Here is a 17,450-nt window from a genome sequence, read left to right on the forward strand (position 1 = left end):
AATAGCGTAAATACAAATTATCCTATTCAGTTTTCTGAATGGATTCAGATTTCCAACTGATTTTTTGTGGACTATAAACAAAAATGGTTATGAGATTTCAGAAAGCAAATGGAATATTTATATAAACATACATATTTATCATGTTATTCCCTTTCAGGGTGTGCAGTGTTATGCAGTGGGCATGAAAGAAGTAAAGAAATAAAAGAAAGTAGTTGAAACTACTTAATACCAGCACTATTTATATATCTTTCTATCCTTGCAAAACATCCTTGCTTTCTCCACATCCTTATGCTTCTTTGTACCTCACATAGATCATTTCTCTCATTCTGAGGTTCACATTAATTTCATTCCATCACTGTATTCTTGGACTGCTTCTTTCTCTCAACCCATTCATATTTTCTGCATAGATTTGTTAAGCAATTCATTTGGTATGATTAATTCAATGTTTGTACCCAATGCACATTTACTCCAAACCCATTCCTTCTTGACCTGATTTCTTCTTCTTTTACTATACTGCTTTAAAAATATTCCCACCCTATTCATTTTATTTGTTTCTTTTGTGTTTCTTCTTACATAAAATCGACTCATGTCTATATACACAGGTAGACAAAAGTATGCTACTACGCACAGCCAGTTTTAGTTCTCTGAACATTTCCCTTCTTTGCAAGAAACTATCTACTACCTTTCTACCTACATTTCCTCATCTCAAAATTTTTCCATTCATTCAGAGTATATGACAAATAGTGCTAAATAATCATGGGGATCAGTCTGCATTGCTTTTGAAGTGCATTGTATTGTATTGTATTGTATTGTATTGTATTGTATTGTATTGTATTGTATTGTATTGTATTGTATTGTATTGTATTGTATTGTATTGTATTGTATTGTATTTTTTACTTTACGTATGTATTTGTATCCTGCCTTTATAACTTTTACAAATAACTCAAGGCAGTGATCATATCTGATAATCTTCCTCCTATTTTTACCACAATAAGAACCTTGTGAGTTGAGTTGAGAGAGTGTGACTAGCCCAAGATTATCCAACTGACTTTCATGGCTAAAGTGGGATTATAATTCACAATCTGCCGCTTTCTAGCCTGGTGCTTTAAGCACTAGACCAAACATTTTATGTAGTTTTTTTCTGGGATTACATTTTTTTGGTCTGTGGACATAACAACTTAAGGAAAGTTCTTTATCTTTAGAACTAGAAAGCAGGATTTTTTTTTAAGTTTTCCATCAATCTCTTTACATAAATAAATTATCTGAAAATAACCTTTTCTCTCATTCTGACAATGGATGATTCCACTGGATTAAGCAGCCTTGTTGCAGGAGACTAGAATGACCTGTTTCTTACAACTAAAAACACTTAGGCTAATTGGTGAGTTATCACATTTTACTAAAAAAATGAAAGAAAGAAAGAAAGAAAGAAAGAAAGAAAGAAAGAAAGAAAGAAAGGGAAAAGAAAACTACAAAGGATAGGAGAAATAGATTTTCCCATTTCTTTTTTTAGGTGATTGCTTAACCAAATGGTCCAACTGTATAAATTTATTAAGCTGTTATTTCTTCATTAGGATTTAATGTACAATCACTCTTTACCTTGTGATTATCCACAAAGAAATTAAATAAAACATACATATCAACTTACATCCCTTCCAGATATGCCATCTATTCCTTTTTCTCCTTTTTCACCCTAAGAGGAAATCAAGCAAACACCAATTAACATATGTGCGTAGAGAAATTATCTTCTTGACTTCCGGTATGGCTCCGCTTCGTGGAGAAGCAGCTATAATTAGGCTGCTAACTCCCTAGTCTGTAGAGCTGTCAGGACATCGTAAATCTTGGTCCGACAGCTTGGAATTCTCTCCCTCGGGCAAAGAGGGAGAGATGAGCATTCAGGCTGAAGTTGAGACACCCAAATATAGCCACAGAAGCTTCTGAGGCTGACGGGGAGTTCTCCTTCCATAGCCTGATAAGCTCCTGGCTGGGGAAGGCATCTGCCTTTATGGCAGACAAACGAAGCGTCCAATTTCCACAGCAGGAATTGATTTATGATGGATTGTAACGTGGACGGAGCAGAAACTGGAGTTCTAGCATTTGTTTGTAAGAAGATTGCAAGCCCATGAGGATATATTTGTTGCGAAGATAGGAGAGAAGAAAGCAAATGGCGGTTTTGTGGAATGTGTGTACTGAAAACGAAAGTTAAAGAAATGCTTACTAACAGCTAGTGTCGAAATAGAAGATATATAGGAAGGTATTGAATGGAAGAAATGAGAATTTTATGATTTATATTTCTTCTTCTTCTTTGGGATTATAGTGATTTAGAAGAAAAGTTTTTTGAATTTTTCTTTTCTAATTTTTCTTTTTTTTCTTTTTCTTGGTCCGTTATTAAGTTATATTTTTTTAAAAAATGGCTTTTAAGCAAATAGTGCCAAAAGTCATTAAAAACTTTGAAATTTCTTCAGTTCAGATTCAAAAATTAAAAGAAGAAATCAAAAAGGAATTAAGAAATTCTTTACAGGAGTTTTTGGAGAGTCATTTTTTAGAAATAGATCAAAAATTTGATGAAATAGAGAAAGAGATGTTGGATTTTAAGGAAGTGGTGGAAGAGCAGAAGAGGGAAATGAAAATGGTAAAGGATGCAATTGCGCAAATATTAAGCTCTTGTATTCAGATGGAGGATGATCTTGCAGAAATTAATAAAACTAATTTAGAGTTGCAAAGGAAAATAGAGGAAATTCCAAAAAATCAAAACAATTGGAACTTAGATAATAAGATGGAAGATATACAGGCAAAGGTAGATAGGGCAGATGAAGAAAGAGTAATATTACAATATAGATTAATGGAATATGCTATAAGGGTGAGGGGTTTGAAGCAAAATAGGAAGGAAAATTTAAAAGAGCTTTTTACGCAAAATAAAAGATAAAGGGTGTGGAGCCGGAAGATTTTGAGATTAATATTGAAAGAATTTATCGTGTTAATTCTTGGTGGGCAAGACAAAATAGAGTACCGAGGGATGTGGTTATTTATTTTACAACTAAAAAGGCTAGGTATGAAATTTTGCAAGCCTTTTATAAAAATAAATTTCAAATATTGGGACAAGATATAAAAATGATGAAGGAAATTCCTCCTAAAATGTTAAGAAAGAGAAGAGAATTTGTTTTTTTAGTGGATGAGTTTAAGAAACATCAGATATATTTTAGATGGGAAGTTCCAATGGGTTTGTCAGTGAATTTCAGAGGCAGAAAGTATTTTCTTAATTCAGTTATGAAAGCAAGACATTTTTATATTAATGTTTTAAAGAGTGGGAATCCTTTGTTGTTAGATACTAAGTTAATTGGTTTGGAAATGATGGAAAATAGAATGGGAGAGGGGAGGAATGTTTAAGATGTGAATATGATGATTATGGTTAATTTTTGGAATTGATTTGTTTAGGATATAAATTATAGGATTTTTATTATTATTTGTATGGTATATTTTATTATATACCATATTATTTGTATGGTATAAATCTATGGGATGATATTATTTAATTGTGACGGATGGAAAGTGAAATTTATGAATTTAGATAATGTGGATGTAATGATATTAACTGTTTACTGTTATATTATGGATGTAGTTTAAATGATTATTTGTTTTAATTGAGTAGTATTGGAAGATTGGATATTAAATGTTATGACAATTGAGGAAATATATAAGTGATGAAAATTTGAATTTGAGAAGCTGGATTGTAATTTAAGAAATGGACTTATGAAATTTGAAGGAATATACAAGTGGGCGAAAAAAAAATTGAATTTTAGAAGATGGACTAATTTTTAAAATGGACTGTAAGAAGAAATAATATGTGAAGTTGGTATTGCTTCTTTTCTTTTTTTCTTTTTATTATTCTTTTCTATCTCTTTATTTTTATTGTGAGGGGATCTAAAGTTTTAAATTTTTAAAGGTGGGAGGTTATGTATATTTTGTATACTTTAGCTTGTGATTGTTGGTCATAATACCCGGTATTTGCTCTGGGAAGTCTGGGGGGGGAGGAAGGGGGAGGAGGGGGGAAAGGGGGGGAAAATGATACATGGATTGATTATTAATGTACAGTAATTTTTGAAGATATGAAAATAAAATTTAAAATGATATTGGGGATGCTCGACTGCCATTTCAGAAAGAAAAGGAGAGAGAAGTAGAAGGAGGGAAGAAAGTAGGTAGGAAAGAGTAGAGAAGGAGGAGGGGAATAAGAAGGTTAGATAGGGTAAGAAGGGAGGAGTGGAGAAGGAGGAGAGGAAGTAGTAAAGCGAAGGAGAAGAAGGATGTAAAAGTAGTAGAGGGTAGAGAGGGAGGTTGTGAAGAAAGGAAGTGACAATCGGGCAGGCCTGAATCAGTAATAAATGAAAATTAATGATTAATGATGGATAATAGTTTGCACATAAATATGATGTTGGAAAATGGAAATAAAAATTATTTATATAAAAAAGAGAAATTATCTTCTTGGAGACCATTATAGAAATTGAAACTTCAGCATAATTTGTACTCATCACCTACAATACTATGTTTTTAATTTTCATCAATTTAATTCTGCATATTTTTCTCATGGAATTAAAGTCAAGGAGTTAACAAAATGATTAAACAAAAGTGCAGCTAAATTTGTTAATGATGTTTTCATAGATTGTAAAACATTTGTTTCCATCTTCCATGGCATCATTCTCACTTCTGAAAAATAAGACTCTAGTCCAGGGGTAGTCAACCTTTTTATACCTACCGCCCACTTTTGTATCTCTGTTAGTAGTAAAATTTTCTAACCGCCCATCAGTTCCACAGTAATGCGCCATGTATCGTCATCTGCGCATGCCGCTCGCGCATCGTGGATTGGGTTTGGGGGGCGCCGGCTACCAGCTCTGCTTGTCTGTTACAGCTGGGTGGTGTGGGGGAAGATGTGCAAGCTATTCTGGGATGAGGCTCTTTTGTTTGCGGTTGAACTATAGCACCATTAAGTTTCACTTACGTAACGTGAACTAAACTTATGTGCGGGCGATACAAATAATATATTTTCAGAATTTTATGAAAACCTAATGAAAATGTTTTTAAATAATGCTATGAAAATTTTTAAAAAAGTCAATTAAATTTAAAAAAAGGAAAGTGCTTCAGTGTCAGACTGAAGCAGACAGTATCAGACAAAACCCCCACCATGAAAGCTGGAACGCCCACTAGTGGCAGTAGGGACCAGGTTGACTACCACTGCTCTAGACCATACAAATATATGACACCAAAAGATTCAGTGATTTTATTATTCCAATAGCACCTGATAATATTTCATTAATTCAACTGAGATGTATTCTGTATAATCAAAAGAACCTTGAACTGCAGAAATGGTAGCAGACTATGGAGCCGTGTCTTATTCAAATGATCTTTCTTTTATGTACATTTCAGCCTTTATTAGACAGTTCATTTAATTCTTACTCAAAGACAATAAATCAAAACACATGTATCAATGCCTTAAGAGGAGGATATAATGTTCTTCTGTGATAGTCTTGCCACATAATCCAAGTCACCACTAAAACAAAAAAAATCAAAGCAGATATCTAGGGAGAGAATGTACAGCATTTGAATAATAAATTAAATGAAACAAAGTAATATAATCTTGAATGGCTTTAATAACAATCCTCTTATTTCCCCCTTTTCACCCTTCTTGTAAAGGTTAAGTCCTTGGCACCCATAGGCAAGTATATACACCCGAAGTATGTGGGTACACCCAAATGTATTCACTAGCCCAATATATGAAATGCCACTTCCCAAGATACAAGGGTGTGGAAAGTTGATATCTAGAACGGTTTGCTTATTTGAAAATTCAGTGGATGACATTGTATCTTAATAGTAAATCAGTGAGACTTATTGAAAATTAAGTGTACCTAGTACCATAGCCTAAGAGTTCTTCAGCATGTATTGGGGTGATCCAATGAAAAGGCCATAGTTAAGAACTGCATGAAACAGCATCATGTGGAAAAAAAATCCAAAATCTTAGCTGCTAGCTCTCTGAAGTAAGATTCATATTTTGTAGGTCAATAGAGTGAGCCTGGACACCCAGATAATCAAGAAAGGTTGTTTGGGTTGAATAAATACCATGCTGCTCAGAGAGAAGATGATCCCAAATTTAAGATGACACTCATAGAAGGAAGAGTAGACAGATAAAAAATAGAGACAAAAATCCTGTGTAATTCCAGCTTCCTCCCTTTGTCAACATTTTATACAACCCACTAAATACCAGGTTTATGAAAAGGGCAAATTTATAAAACACCAATAGTAGTGATTTCTAACTATTTCAGACTGATGCACCACAAATGTGGAATCCTAGCTTTCATTTTGAACCATCCAATAACTTGTATGAGAGAAAAATCAAAGGAAAATGAGAACAATATGCTAGGGAAAGAAAGAGAATAATTGGGGGGGGGGGGGAACCAGAGAACAATGAAAGAAGAACTGTTAGAAGCTCTATGTGTCCAATAAATATTGTGCATTTTCCTTCCTTTGTTTCATTAATTCTTCAAACAAATCCAGCCTCTCCTTTCCTTTTTCTATACATAATTCATAGTTTAAAGATCAAAGTGAAACATCTTTCCATAATTTATTATTGAATTCCTGTATTGTTGTGTAGTAAGAAATAACATAAACAATACAGCTTTCTCACAAAAGATTTTTTCCCTTCCTATTTCCTATGCTGTACAAGTCACCCCATTTATTAATCACACCAAGAATATGTATTTTTACATTCAATTCTCATAGTTCATATCTCATATCACTTGTAATGCTGGTCTAAGCCATTGAGTCTTCCCAAAGTCTACAAACAGGGACAAAGAACACCTGCCCACAACCTGATTATGACAAACAGATGGACTACTTGTCATTTTAGGTCACTTCCAGGACTAAATTCTATTATAAAATTGGCATTTTCAATATTATCAATTTACAGCACTGAATTAATTGGAACCACATTACTGTAATACTCAGTATTCCCCTCCAGATGTTCAAATTTAGCAAATTGGATTACTGAGCCGAAGATATAGGCCTTTCAGCTTTTGTTCTGGTTTACAGACAGAACTCCAATATGTAGACATTCAAGCTTGGAAGAATCTTTGGATGGTATTCATGCAATTTGGAAACATGTTCTCTCATTAATAAAATTGAAGTAAAACTTGAAAGTAAAATATTAAGATGGACAATGTTTCTTTTCCCTTTATATTAGCAAAATACCAGGGAATGGGCAGATATACAGGTCTTTGAAAGTCGATGATATAATCAGTCTCCTAGAGAAAACAAGTTGAAGTGGTTCTTATAGGTTCACACCATAGGGTCAATATTTAATCTTATCTATAGTTTGATTTTTTATTTGATTTTTCTCTAGCTGGAAAAGATTGAGATGGAAGAGAACTAGCTCATTCCCTTTTCTTTTTATAGCTAGTGAAGAGCCAATTTTTTTTTCTGTCAGCAGATGACAAATGGAATTACCTTCGTAGAATGCATTTTTAAGACATCTATACTTTCTGGGGCCTTAGTACAGCGATATTTTTTTTTAAAGAGGCCAGCATGTACCATGCAATCAGGGATTACAACCATGTCAACTAGGCAGTAGACTGGGAAGTTGTATTCAGTTCATTCTGACTTCATAACTTCAATTTCATTTCATAACAGATTTGCTACTACTCTGCCTCTCAGTTCATATTCTTCACTTGAGTATTTTTACATTTTTATCTCAAACTTGGTCAGGGTGGGGTTGGGGAGCAGTTTTCTCCCAGTGGGAGAACAGCACATCTTCAGGAATATGTGGGTGTGTTCTTAGATGTGTAACAACATCTAAGTCCAGCGGTTAGAGATATAATAAAATATTTTGTCTCTAGTACACTGAGGAAGTGGCCTTATAAACAGGTAAATAGTGTTATTTCAAACATTTGTTGAAAGTGTATAAAGACTGCTGTAAGCATAATCTATTCATCTTTTATTGTCATTTTCCCCAGTGGTGAGATTCAAGTAATTTAACAGCTGGTTCTCTGCCCTAATGATTTCTTTCAACAACCAGTTTGCCAAACTGCTCAGAAAGTTAACAACCGGCTTTCCCGAAGTGGTGCGAACTGGCTGATTCCCACCACTGATTTTCCCCCAAAGAAGTAAATTCTTGCAGTTATTTAGCTAATATACTGGACTTTTTAAACATTGAAGTCCTAGGTTGACACAACTAATAACATTAGGGTTTGTTTCCAAATAAATATGAAACAGGCTTAGCCTATGCTTTTCTTTTTAATCATTCCTTTTGATTTAAACCGAAACCCCCATAGGCATTTCTGAGAGCAAAAGAGTTTACTGTATGCTACTTTTCTTTCTCTATTTTATTTCAATTTTTATTTTCTCAAAATGTTATGGATTCCATTATTCAGGAGTGGAAAATCAATATTCTGCTTTAAGAGTATTGTGCAAGAAGTCATGTTCTTTGCTAGAAGTACAATCTTGGATTTTATATAGATTGAATTATTTCTCCAGAATATTTAAACCTGGATGTTCACTTTTCCTTTTTCATCCATTTTCAGTTCCACAACATCTTTTTCCATATCACTTTATAATCTAACATTTTAAAAACTCCAAATCCACAATCAGTTCAGTCTCAGTGTGTATTTTATCCAATAAAATCTATCATTCTTCTATATCCTTTGCTATTGTATCACATGAACTTGTAAGTAACTTCTGAGTAAATTGTTCCCAAGCAGCCTTAATTTCTTATATAGTTAAATAGTGTTGCTCCATTGTATTAATGGGTCTGCTCTCCTTTAAGAATAATCCTTTGTTCTCTCTGGTTCCCTGTAACCAGACTTCAACATCTCCTCTTATCATCTGTTTATTTTCCAATCAAAAAGGCTTTCCCACAGGAGGATTTTTTTCAGTATCAAATATTTTATATATTGTTTTAGAAATTTTAAAACCCCCATAGGAAATATTTTTTTCAAATCCATCCATCCCTTAATTTTCCAAAATCAACATTCCAGATCCCATTTTGCTGTTTTCCAAACTTTAATGTTTTTCTTGTTAAACTTACTTAGAGATTCTAAGGATAGAAGAAAACTCTCCCAGTGTAATAAGTAACTTCCTAAAGTAACTAACTGTCAGAATAGGTTTCAGGCAGTTTGGGAACTTAGCTATGAAGGTGATTCAGTCCACAACCAGACATTATTCTTCTACATAACTAACATGGTAGGCATTTTCTGAAAGTGAAATGGGGTGGGTATAGAGCAGTGGTAGTCAACCTGGTCCCTACTGCCCACTAGTGGGCATTCCAGCTTTCATGGTGGGCGATAGGGGTTTTGTCTGATACTGAAGCACTTTCCTTTTTTTAAATTTAATTGACTTTTAAAAAAAATTTCATAGCATTATTTAAAAACATTTTCATTAGGTTTTCATAAAATTCTGAAAATATGTTATTTGTATCGCCTGCACATAAGTTTAGTTCACGTTACGTAAGTGAAACTTAATGGTGCTATAGTTTGACCGCAAACAAAAGAGCCTTATCCCAGAATAGCTTGCGCATCTTCCCGCACACCACCCAGCTGTAACAGACAAGCAGAGCTGATAGCTGGCGCCCCCCCAAACCCAATCCACGATGCACAAAAGGCATGCGCAGATGACAATACATGGCGCATTACTGTGGAACCGGTGGGCGGTTAGAAAATTTTACTACTAACAGAGATACAAAAGTGGGCGGTAGGTATAAAAGGTTGACTACCCCTGGTATAGAGCAAGGACAGATATAACATGAGACAGAGAAAAATGTTAAAATTGTTTTCCAGGGATAGTCTCAAAATAAAGTTAAGAATTGGGTCTCAAAACCCTGGAGCAATGTTTCTCAACTCAGCAACTTGAAAAGTGTGGACTTCAACCCCCAGAATTCCTCAGTCAACATGAGGCATCATCTGTATGCATGAGAATATACAATGAACAAGAGAATTAAGCATAAGAACAAATAAATGGAATGGAAGAAAAAGCAGACAAAAACCTAAATAAATAATTTGTATACAAAATAACAAGAGATGGATATCAAATAAAGTTGAAAATTATTACACAACATCAAGCAAAATCAATTTGCAAAAGTCAATATAATTTACCTTTTCTCCCATTTCACCTTTGTTCCCTTTCAAGCCATGTTCACCCTACATTTGAAAGAAATATAAAAGTCATTATTGTTTTTAAGTTGCTATATAGTATTTAAGTGAAAATTCTGCTTAAAGATTGTTTTTAAACAATGACCAAATATACTTTTAATTCACATTAAAAGAGATAGACTTCTTTCCATCTCTTTTTTTATCATCTTCATCTGGAAAAATGCTAAGGTTATACACTTTTTGCATTATTAAAACAGAATGTTTCAAAACATAATCACTTTGAACAGAAAACAAATCAATTTCACAGAAAATTTCCACTATATTTTGATAACAGAAAGTTTTCCCTGAGTAGATTGAAATTTTTCAACATGCCAGAAATATACCCTCTAATTGAAAGAGCTTCCATACTACAGTCCAGTAGCATTTCACTATTTTCTTTCTCAGTAATTTTTTTAGCAGAAAAAGAGAGAAAAGGAGTTATGGAAAAACACACAAGGATTCTCAATGGAAGATGGCAGAACTGTGTCCTCTGTAAAATTCTGTGAGGGAGGCAGAGAGATTTTACAATAAAAATCTCATCTAGAAGGCTATACTGTTTTACTGAAGTTATCACAACAAATAGAAACCTTTCTTTCTCTGGGATTTTAAGATGGACATTTTAACTTGAATGTATACAACTTCTACAAATAATAGAATGAAAAGTTATCTCTTGTTGACGTTTGGACTACTGTAACTTGTTCATTAATATAAATAATTGCACAATAACTATAAATGTAGTGAAGGAAATGGAAGAAATAAGAATGGAATCTCTAAAGGCGATAAATTGTCTCCACAGGAAAAGTACCCTTCCTGATAGCTACATCAATGAGTAATATTAACATAGCTTGCTCCTATATTATAGCAAATGATGCTATTTAAACATTTTTTTCCAAATCTTTTTAATAAAACTGTGATATTGAAGATGGTAAAGATTTTGTTCATTGTAGATAAATCAGGTATTACTTGGTTTATTAAACTTTAATGCTATAATTCGGCCAGTAATCCTGGCATGAAATTACAAATTATTGATCCTGTAAAAACTACTTTCATATAGGCAGTGCCAGGCTTGGATAAGATTAGATTACCAAAAGTCATCTGAGATATACATTCACATAAACTAGAATTGGCAGAGGTGTCTGAAGTTAGATGAGGCTTTCAGTTTGATGCCATGCAAATTGCTATAGAACATTTTGGCCAAATATGGATTTCCTCCTTTTTTAATTGGATTAGAATGTGATATTCTAATTGAATTAGAATTTGATATTCTAAACTTTCAGCCAAAGTTATTAGAAATTAAATGATTGGAACTCATCCAGGATACCATTTATTTTATGCTATATTTAATTTGAATTTGGACCTTTGGTTTATCTTAGCAGGCAATCAGAATAGATTTTGAGCAAAAAATAGTGGGAATTGAATCACACTTTTTATTACATAGTAACAATGTTATACCATCAAAAATCTGTCTCTCTTTTACATCAAAATAAATCAAGTGATGAGAGTAGATTGTGCACCATCACTTGCATGTTTATTGGAGAGAAACCTTGTTCAGAATATTGATTTCAAAAAGCATTTATGGAACAGGTCACCAATAAATTTTATTCTCTGTTCATAGATAAATTTGAAGCAGTTGAATCTGGCTAGCTACATTTCTGGCATATAACCAGCAAAAATATAACTATAAAAATCTTCCTGCTATCTGCTTGAAATACACCCCACATTTATGCGCTTGAGACCTATTTTATACCCCATTGCTGGATATAGATTTCAGTGCTCTCCCCAAAATCTAGCATCACAGGAAAATTGAGGACAAAAACTGCTGTTTTGCCCTGGAGCCTAAAGTGAAAGAAGGGAAGTTCTGGATATTAGAGAACATTTGTTATGTTAAATGTTTGTTCTTCCTAAAGTCCTGTCGTTCTGCCTCATTGCAGTGGAGTTAGGAGGTGTAACACTGAGCGTAGCAACTCAGCACAATGAAGATCATCCCAGTTACTCAGTTAAACCAAGTATGCACCTATATCAGAGAGCAGTGATGGTGAATGAGGATGATCACTTTCGTGACCAAAAAAAATAAAATAAAAAATGATGCCAAAGCATTATTTCATAATGCACAGGAGAAGAGATTAGTAAATCACCCCTGAATTTAACCAAGAAAAGCACATGGGTGGATAGGTATTGGTTCATGATATAGTACTGAATGATGGGCCCTCTAGCTACAGAGTTTGGAATCATGCAGGCAGAGGGTTTTTCTATGATATTTTATGGAAACAAAATCTGGATTTGGCAGAATGGAATGGAAGTGATGAGGCTTTTGAACTTTGATATTGGAAAATATTCCTGAGACTATGATAAACAACCAAGAAAAGAAATAAATCAATTTACAGTTCTCACTTGAGGCACAAATGTTTTTCCTCAGCAAGCTTGATTTTCCTTTTTTAAATAATTGTGACATTGTTTTAATTACTGATTGTATGCTGCCCAGAGGCACATTCAATGAAATGGGTGGCTACATAAGTTTGTTGAATATTCATTGATGAATGAGCTCAGATTATCGTATTTTGGACACATTATGTGAAGAACTCTTCAGCATCGATAATGCTGGGGAAAATAGATGGAAAGCAAAAAAAGAGAACAACCAAAAGAAAGGTGGATGGACTTGATTATGTGGTGATGGAAGCACTGTTGGACGATCTAAAGGGCCAAGTCAGGAATAGATCATTCTAAAGAAGGTTTATCTGTGGAGTTACTATGAGTTGATATCAACCTGGTGATACATAATTATAAAAATCATGAATGTATTTGTATTTTCTTCTTAGTTTACTTGGTATTTGATAATGTTAAATAAATAGAATATATTTCCTATATAAAAACTTGTGGTAAAAAGGGAAGATGTCTGCTATTCTCACAGCCAAATGCAAACCATGGACGCAAAGGTTATATATGTACCTTTTCACCAGAAGTACCAGGAACACCAGGAACACCAATTAGACCATCTTCTCCCTAAAACAAATTGTAAATGGCATCAACTCTTATTCATTGGTCATTAAAAGAAGTATTGCATTATGAATAAATAAAAATAATTGTCACAATAACAAAATGTTACAATTTCTTATTATTATGGACTATTAATATTTTTAACTAAGAAAACTGTCACGCTAAGTAAGGTTAATGATCTTCATGTTTGCCAAATAGATAAAATATTTTACCTATTTATGACAGAATTTGGCCTGTTTTTCAAGACAAGCAATTCTAAATAAGAATTTGATAACTAATACATAATGTAGCATCTGTAACATTCAGTATTTGTATTACTCAGCTTGCATTTCAGGACATTTAACAATGTTTGTCCACTAAGTGAATCACATGTGGAGATGTTGAAAATACAGTGCAGGGCTCGTTATGTGACTTTACAGGTGTCCTGATGAGGATGCCTTCTATTTTAATTCTCTGGTGTTTTTCCACTGCTTATACTGTCATTTTTCTTACTACAGTAAATCTATTGTGGAAGATAAAACAGAATACTTCACAATAACTAGTACTAGCTGCTATTCATAACCCCTCCTATCTTAACAACTGAGATTTCTTTCTTTCTTTACTCTTCTTTAGGAAACAAAGCCATATAGTGAGGATTAGGAGTTAAAGTTCTTCCTGTAGCCTTCCCTGTCCTTTGCTTTCCAGCAGAATATCAAAGACACAGCAAGGTACATGGTATCTCCAGGACAGAGAAGAAACATGACCTTCTATTGCTATTGGAAGCTTGGAGAATAGTGCAAACATCATAAACCAAATATCATAAATATTGAAACGTCAGATAAAGGACTTAAATCTTTTGCACACTGTGATGTTTAGTGTTTAGAACCACTATCTGTCTAACTTGGGAATAATTTCATACAAAAGAATAATTTACTTCTTGAAGAATTCTCACTGAATTCTAAACAACTTTCATAGGATTCCATTATTAGGCCAGCTGACATCTCATCTAGGATGAAAAAAATCCTCAATTCTGTAGCAATGCATAGAGCAGACTTTTGTAACTAGATATTCTCCAGTTGTGTGGACTTCAGCTCCTAGATTTTTTAACTCCAGCTGCTTGGAGAGTTCTAGGAACTGATGTCTACATATCAGACAGTTGGAAAGGCTGATATGAATTGCTAATATTGATTCTGAAAGGGAAAATGTTTATCAATTTAAAGTTAAAACGGTGATTAGGTCTAACAGAAATCATAAATGAATTGATTTTTCTATCCATAATATTTTTATTCATTGCACCATTACTGGGTTTTTTTAACATGAAATTATAGAAATGACTAGAATGCAATTTTGCAATATAACTAACACATTTATATGAAATTTTTTAGAACTGGCTTGTAGCATTGTGGTGACTGCAGTTACTGTTCACACATGAATGTGCTTGTTTGCTCCTGATCGTACTTGGAAGATTTAAAACTGCCAACTTAAAAATAACTCCAAAACTCTTTCTACTAGACATTTTTCCTGATACCATCAGACCTTTCTAAAAGTAGTGAGGAAAAAAAAGGAGACATCTGGCTGGAGAGTGTGTTGCTTGTTATTGATTGATTTAGATTTGTAGGCCATTTAATCAGAAAATTCTAGGCAGCATACATAAATATTTTTCAAAAACATATAAAACATACAGAGAAGTGCAGAATATTGGGTGGGGGTAGGGGATAGGTAATACACTCAAATACCAATCATCCAGTCAGGATCACAAATCTGGTCTGGTCTGCTTAAAAAGCCAGTTTTTAAGAAATTTTCTAAAGGATGGCAAGGTTTGAGCCCAACAAACTTTTGAGAGGATAGTATTCCAAAAGGCAGGAGCAATAACAGAGTGGTAATAACTCTGCATTCTTCAAGACAGCAGTAATTAATTAATGGGAAGTGGAAAATATCCATTCTGTCAGATTTGATTGGATGGGCAGATCATGCCATAAACAACCTGCTCTGAGCCCTATAGACATAATAGCTGACAATCACCAGTTTGAATTGCAGCAGGACATCCACTGACAATCAGTGCAACACAGAGAACAAGAGGTCTTAGATCAAAATATCAAGATGCACCATAACCGCTTCTGAAGCCAAGTTCTGGGGTAGTTTCTGAGTGGTCTTCAAGGGCATTGCATAACAAGAATCCAGATAAAAGGTGACTATGAATGGGATTTTCCAGCCCCACAAAATTATTTTCCAATAATGGAAATATTATGTAATTGATACTATTCAAATATTAAATATCAGCAACATTAAAATCTGCCCTGCATTCCCTGTCCAGCCTATTTTTAAAAATGTTCAGAACTGTAGAGCCTGGTTGTTTACAGATTGATTGTTTCAAAACTGTATAAATATTCCTTTCATTTAAATAAAATCTAAGTAGCTGTAATTTATGTTCATTGCTTTTGGTCCTATTGGTTCTGAAAATGGTCTAAGAGCTCCTTTAAGATAGGAATCCTACCTTTGTTCCAGGTAAACCAGGAATGCCATTTTCCCCTTTAGCTCCTTCTTCACCCTATATAAATTAAATGTATTTAGGTAAGTCCCATTGCTCCAGTTGTAAAATATTTAATAAATCCAAATATTTAATAAATCCAGAAAATCCAATGCTGATAAAATCTTAGAAACAAGATTAATAACTATTGAACAAAACTTAGATAAAAGATTACTAGCTAACAAAACCTAGAAAAAAGAATACAAAATATTGAACAAAACTTAGAGAAATGTTTTTTAACAGTTATTGAACAAAGTTTCACAAACTTGATAAAACAAATTTCAACACTAAAAAATGAAAACCCAAATGATCTAAATCTCTTCCCAACTCATCTATCATCACATAATACACAACCTAATACACAACCTACAACTCAACCTAGACAACTAACTAATACAACACAACCTAAACAACAAATAACTACCAACCAACTAATCAGAGATGCAATGGAGAGAGGACAAAAAATAAATAATGCAATATTATTTGGACTAGAAAACACTAACGAACCAGATATCAATAAGATTCACAACATAATTGGAAATTATAACTCATCAACCATCTTCCCAAATGAAATAATTGCTGTCTCCAGAGATGGACCAGAATATAAAAACAGTGATGGGTCAACAGCACCAAGATTTTGTAGAGTCACATGTATAAATGAGGACAGCAAATGTAAAATCATTTATACCATAAACTAAAACCCGTTTAAAATTAATAAAATTTCCCATTAAAAATCCAATTTTAGCCCCAGCGAATAAAGAGATGTGTCTTTAGTTCATGACGGAATATCCGAAGGTCAGGTATTTGACGTAGACCTGGGGAAGCTCGTTCCAGAGTGTGGAGCCCCACAGAAGGCCCTTCCTGGGGCCGCCAGCCGACATTGTTTGGCGGACGGCACCCTGAGAAGTCCCTCTCTATGGGGCGTGCAGGTGATGGGAGGCATGTGGTAACAGCAGGCGGTCCCGTAAGTACCCAGGTCCTAAGCCATGGGCGCTTTAAAGGTCGTAACCAACACCTTAAAGTGCACTCGGAGGCCACAGGCAGCCAGTGCAGTCTGCGCAGGCGGTGTTACATGGGAGCTCCAGTAGCTCCCTCTATCACCCCAGCTGCATTCTGGACTAACTGGAGCCTCGAGTGCACTTCAAGAGCCCCATGTAGAGAGCATTACAGTAATCCAGCGAGAGGTAACAGGCGCGCGAGTGACTGTGCATAAGGCATCTCGATCAAGGAAGGCGCAACTGCGAACCAGGCGAACCTGGTGGAAGGCCCTCCTGGAGCGGCCGTCAGATGATCTTCAAGCGACAGCCGATCATCCAGGAGGACACCTAAGTTGCGCACCCTATCCTTTGGGGCCAATAATTCGCCTCCAACAGCCAGCTGCGGCTGCAGCTGACTGAATCGGGATACCCGGCATCCACAGCCACTCCGTCTTGGAGGATTAAGCTTGAGCCTGTTTCTCCCCATCCAGACCCGTCGGCTTCCAAACACCGGGACAGCACTTCAACAACTTCATTGGGGTGGCCGGGGTGGAAAAAATACAGCTGGGTATCATCAGCGTACTGCTGGTATCTCACCCGAAACCACTGATGATCTCACCCAGCGGCTTCATGTAGATGTTGAACAGCAGGCGAGAGAATCGGCCCTGAGGGACCCCAAGTGAGGCCCCTCGCGGTGACCTCTGCCCCCTGTCAACACCGTCTGCGACCGGTCGGAGAGATAGGAGGAGAACCACCGATATACGGTGCCTCCACTCCCAATCCCCAACCGGTGCAGCAGGATACCATGGT

General features: G+C 35.0%; 1 protein-coding gene across 1 annotated transcript in view; it reads right to left on the minus strand.

Annotated features, from left to right (window-relative positions):
- Nucleotides 1-17,450, minus strand: part of COL19A1 (collagen type XIX alpha 1 chain) — a 192,880-nt gene that overhangs the window by 103,821 nt on the left and 71,609 nt on the right. The window contains exons 8-11 of the mRNA XM_058176483.1: nucleotides 15,631-15,684; nucleotides 13,110-13,163; nucleotides 10,128-10,172; nucleotides 1,646-1,690 (exon numbers count right to left, since the gene is read on the minus strand). Of these exons, the coding sequence (XP_058032466.1) occupies nucleotides 1,646-1,690; nucleotides 10,128-10,172; nucleotides 13,110-13,163; nucleotides 15,631-15,684 (198 nt within the window). The remainder of the gene's footprint in view (nucleotides 1-1,645; nucleotides 1,691-10,127; nucleotides 10,173-13,109; nucleotides 13,164-15,630; nucleotides 15,685-17,450) is intronic.

Source organism: Ahaetulla prasina, chromosome 1, assembly GCF_028640845.1.
Source record: "Ahaetulla prasina isolate Xishuangbanna chromosome 1, ASM2864084v1, whole genome shotgun sequence".
Taxonomy (NCBI): domain Eukaryota; kingdom Metazoa; phylum Chordata; class Lepidosauria; order Squamata; family Colubridae; genus Ahaetulla; species Ahaetulla prasina.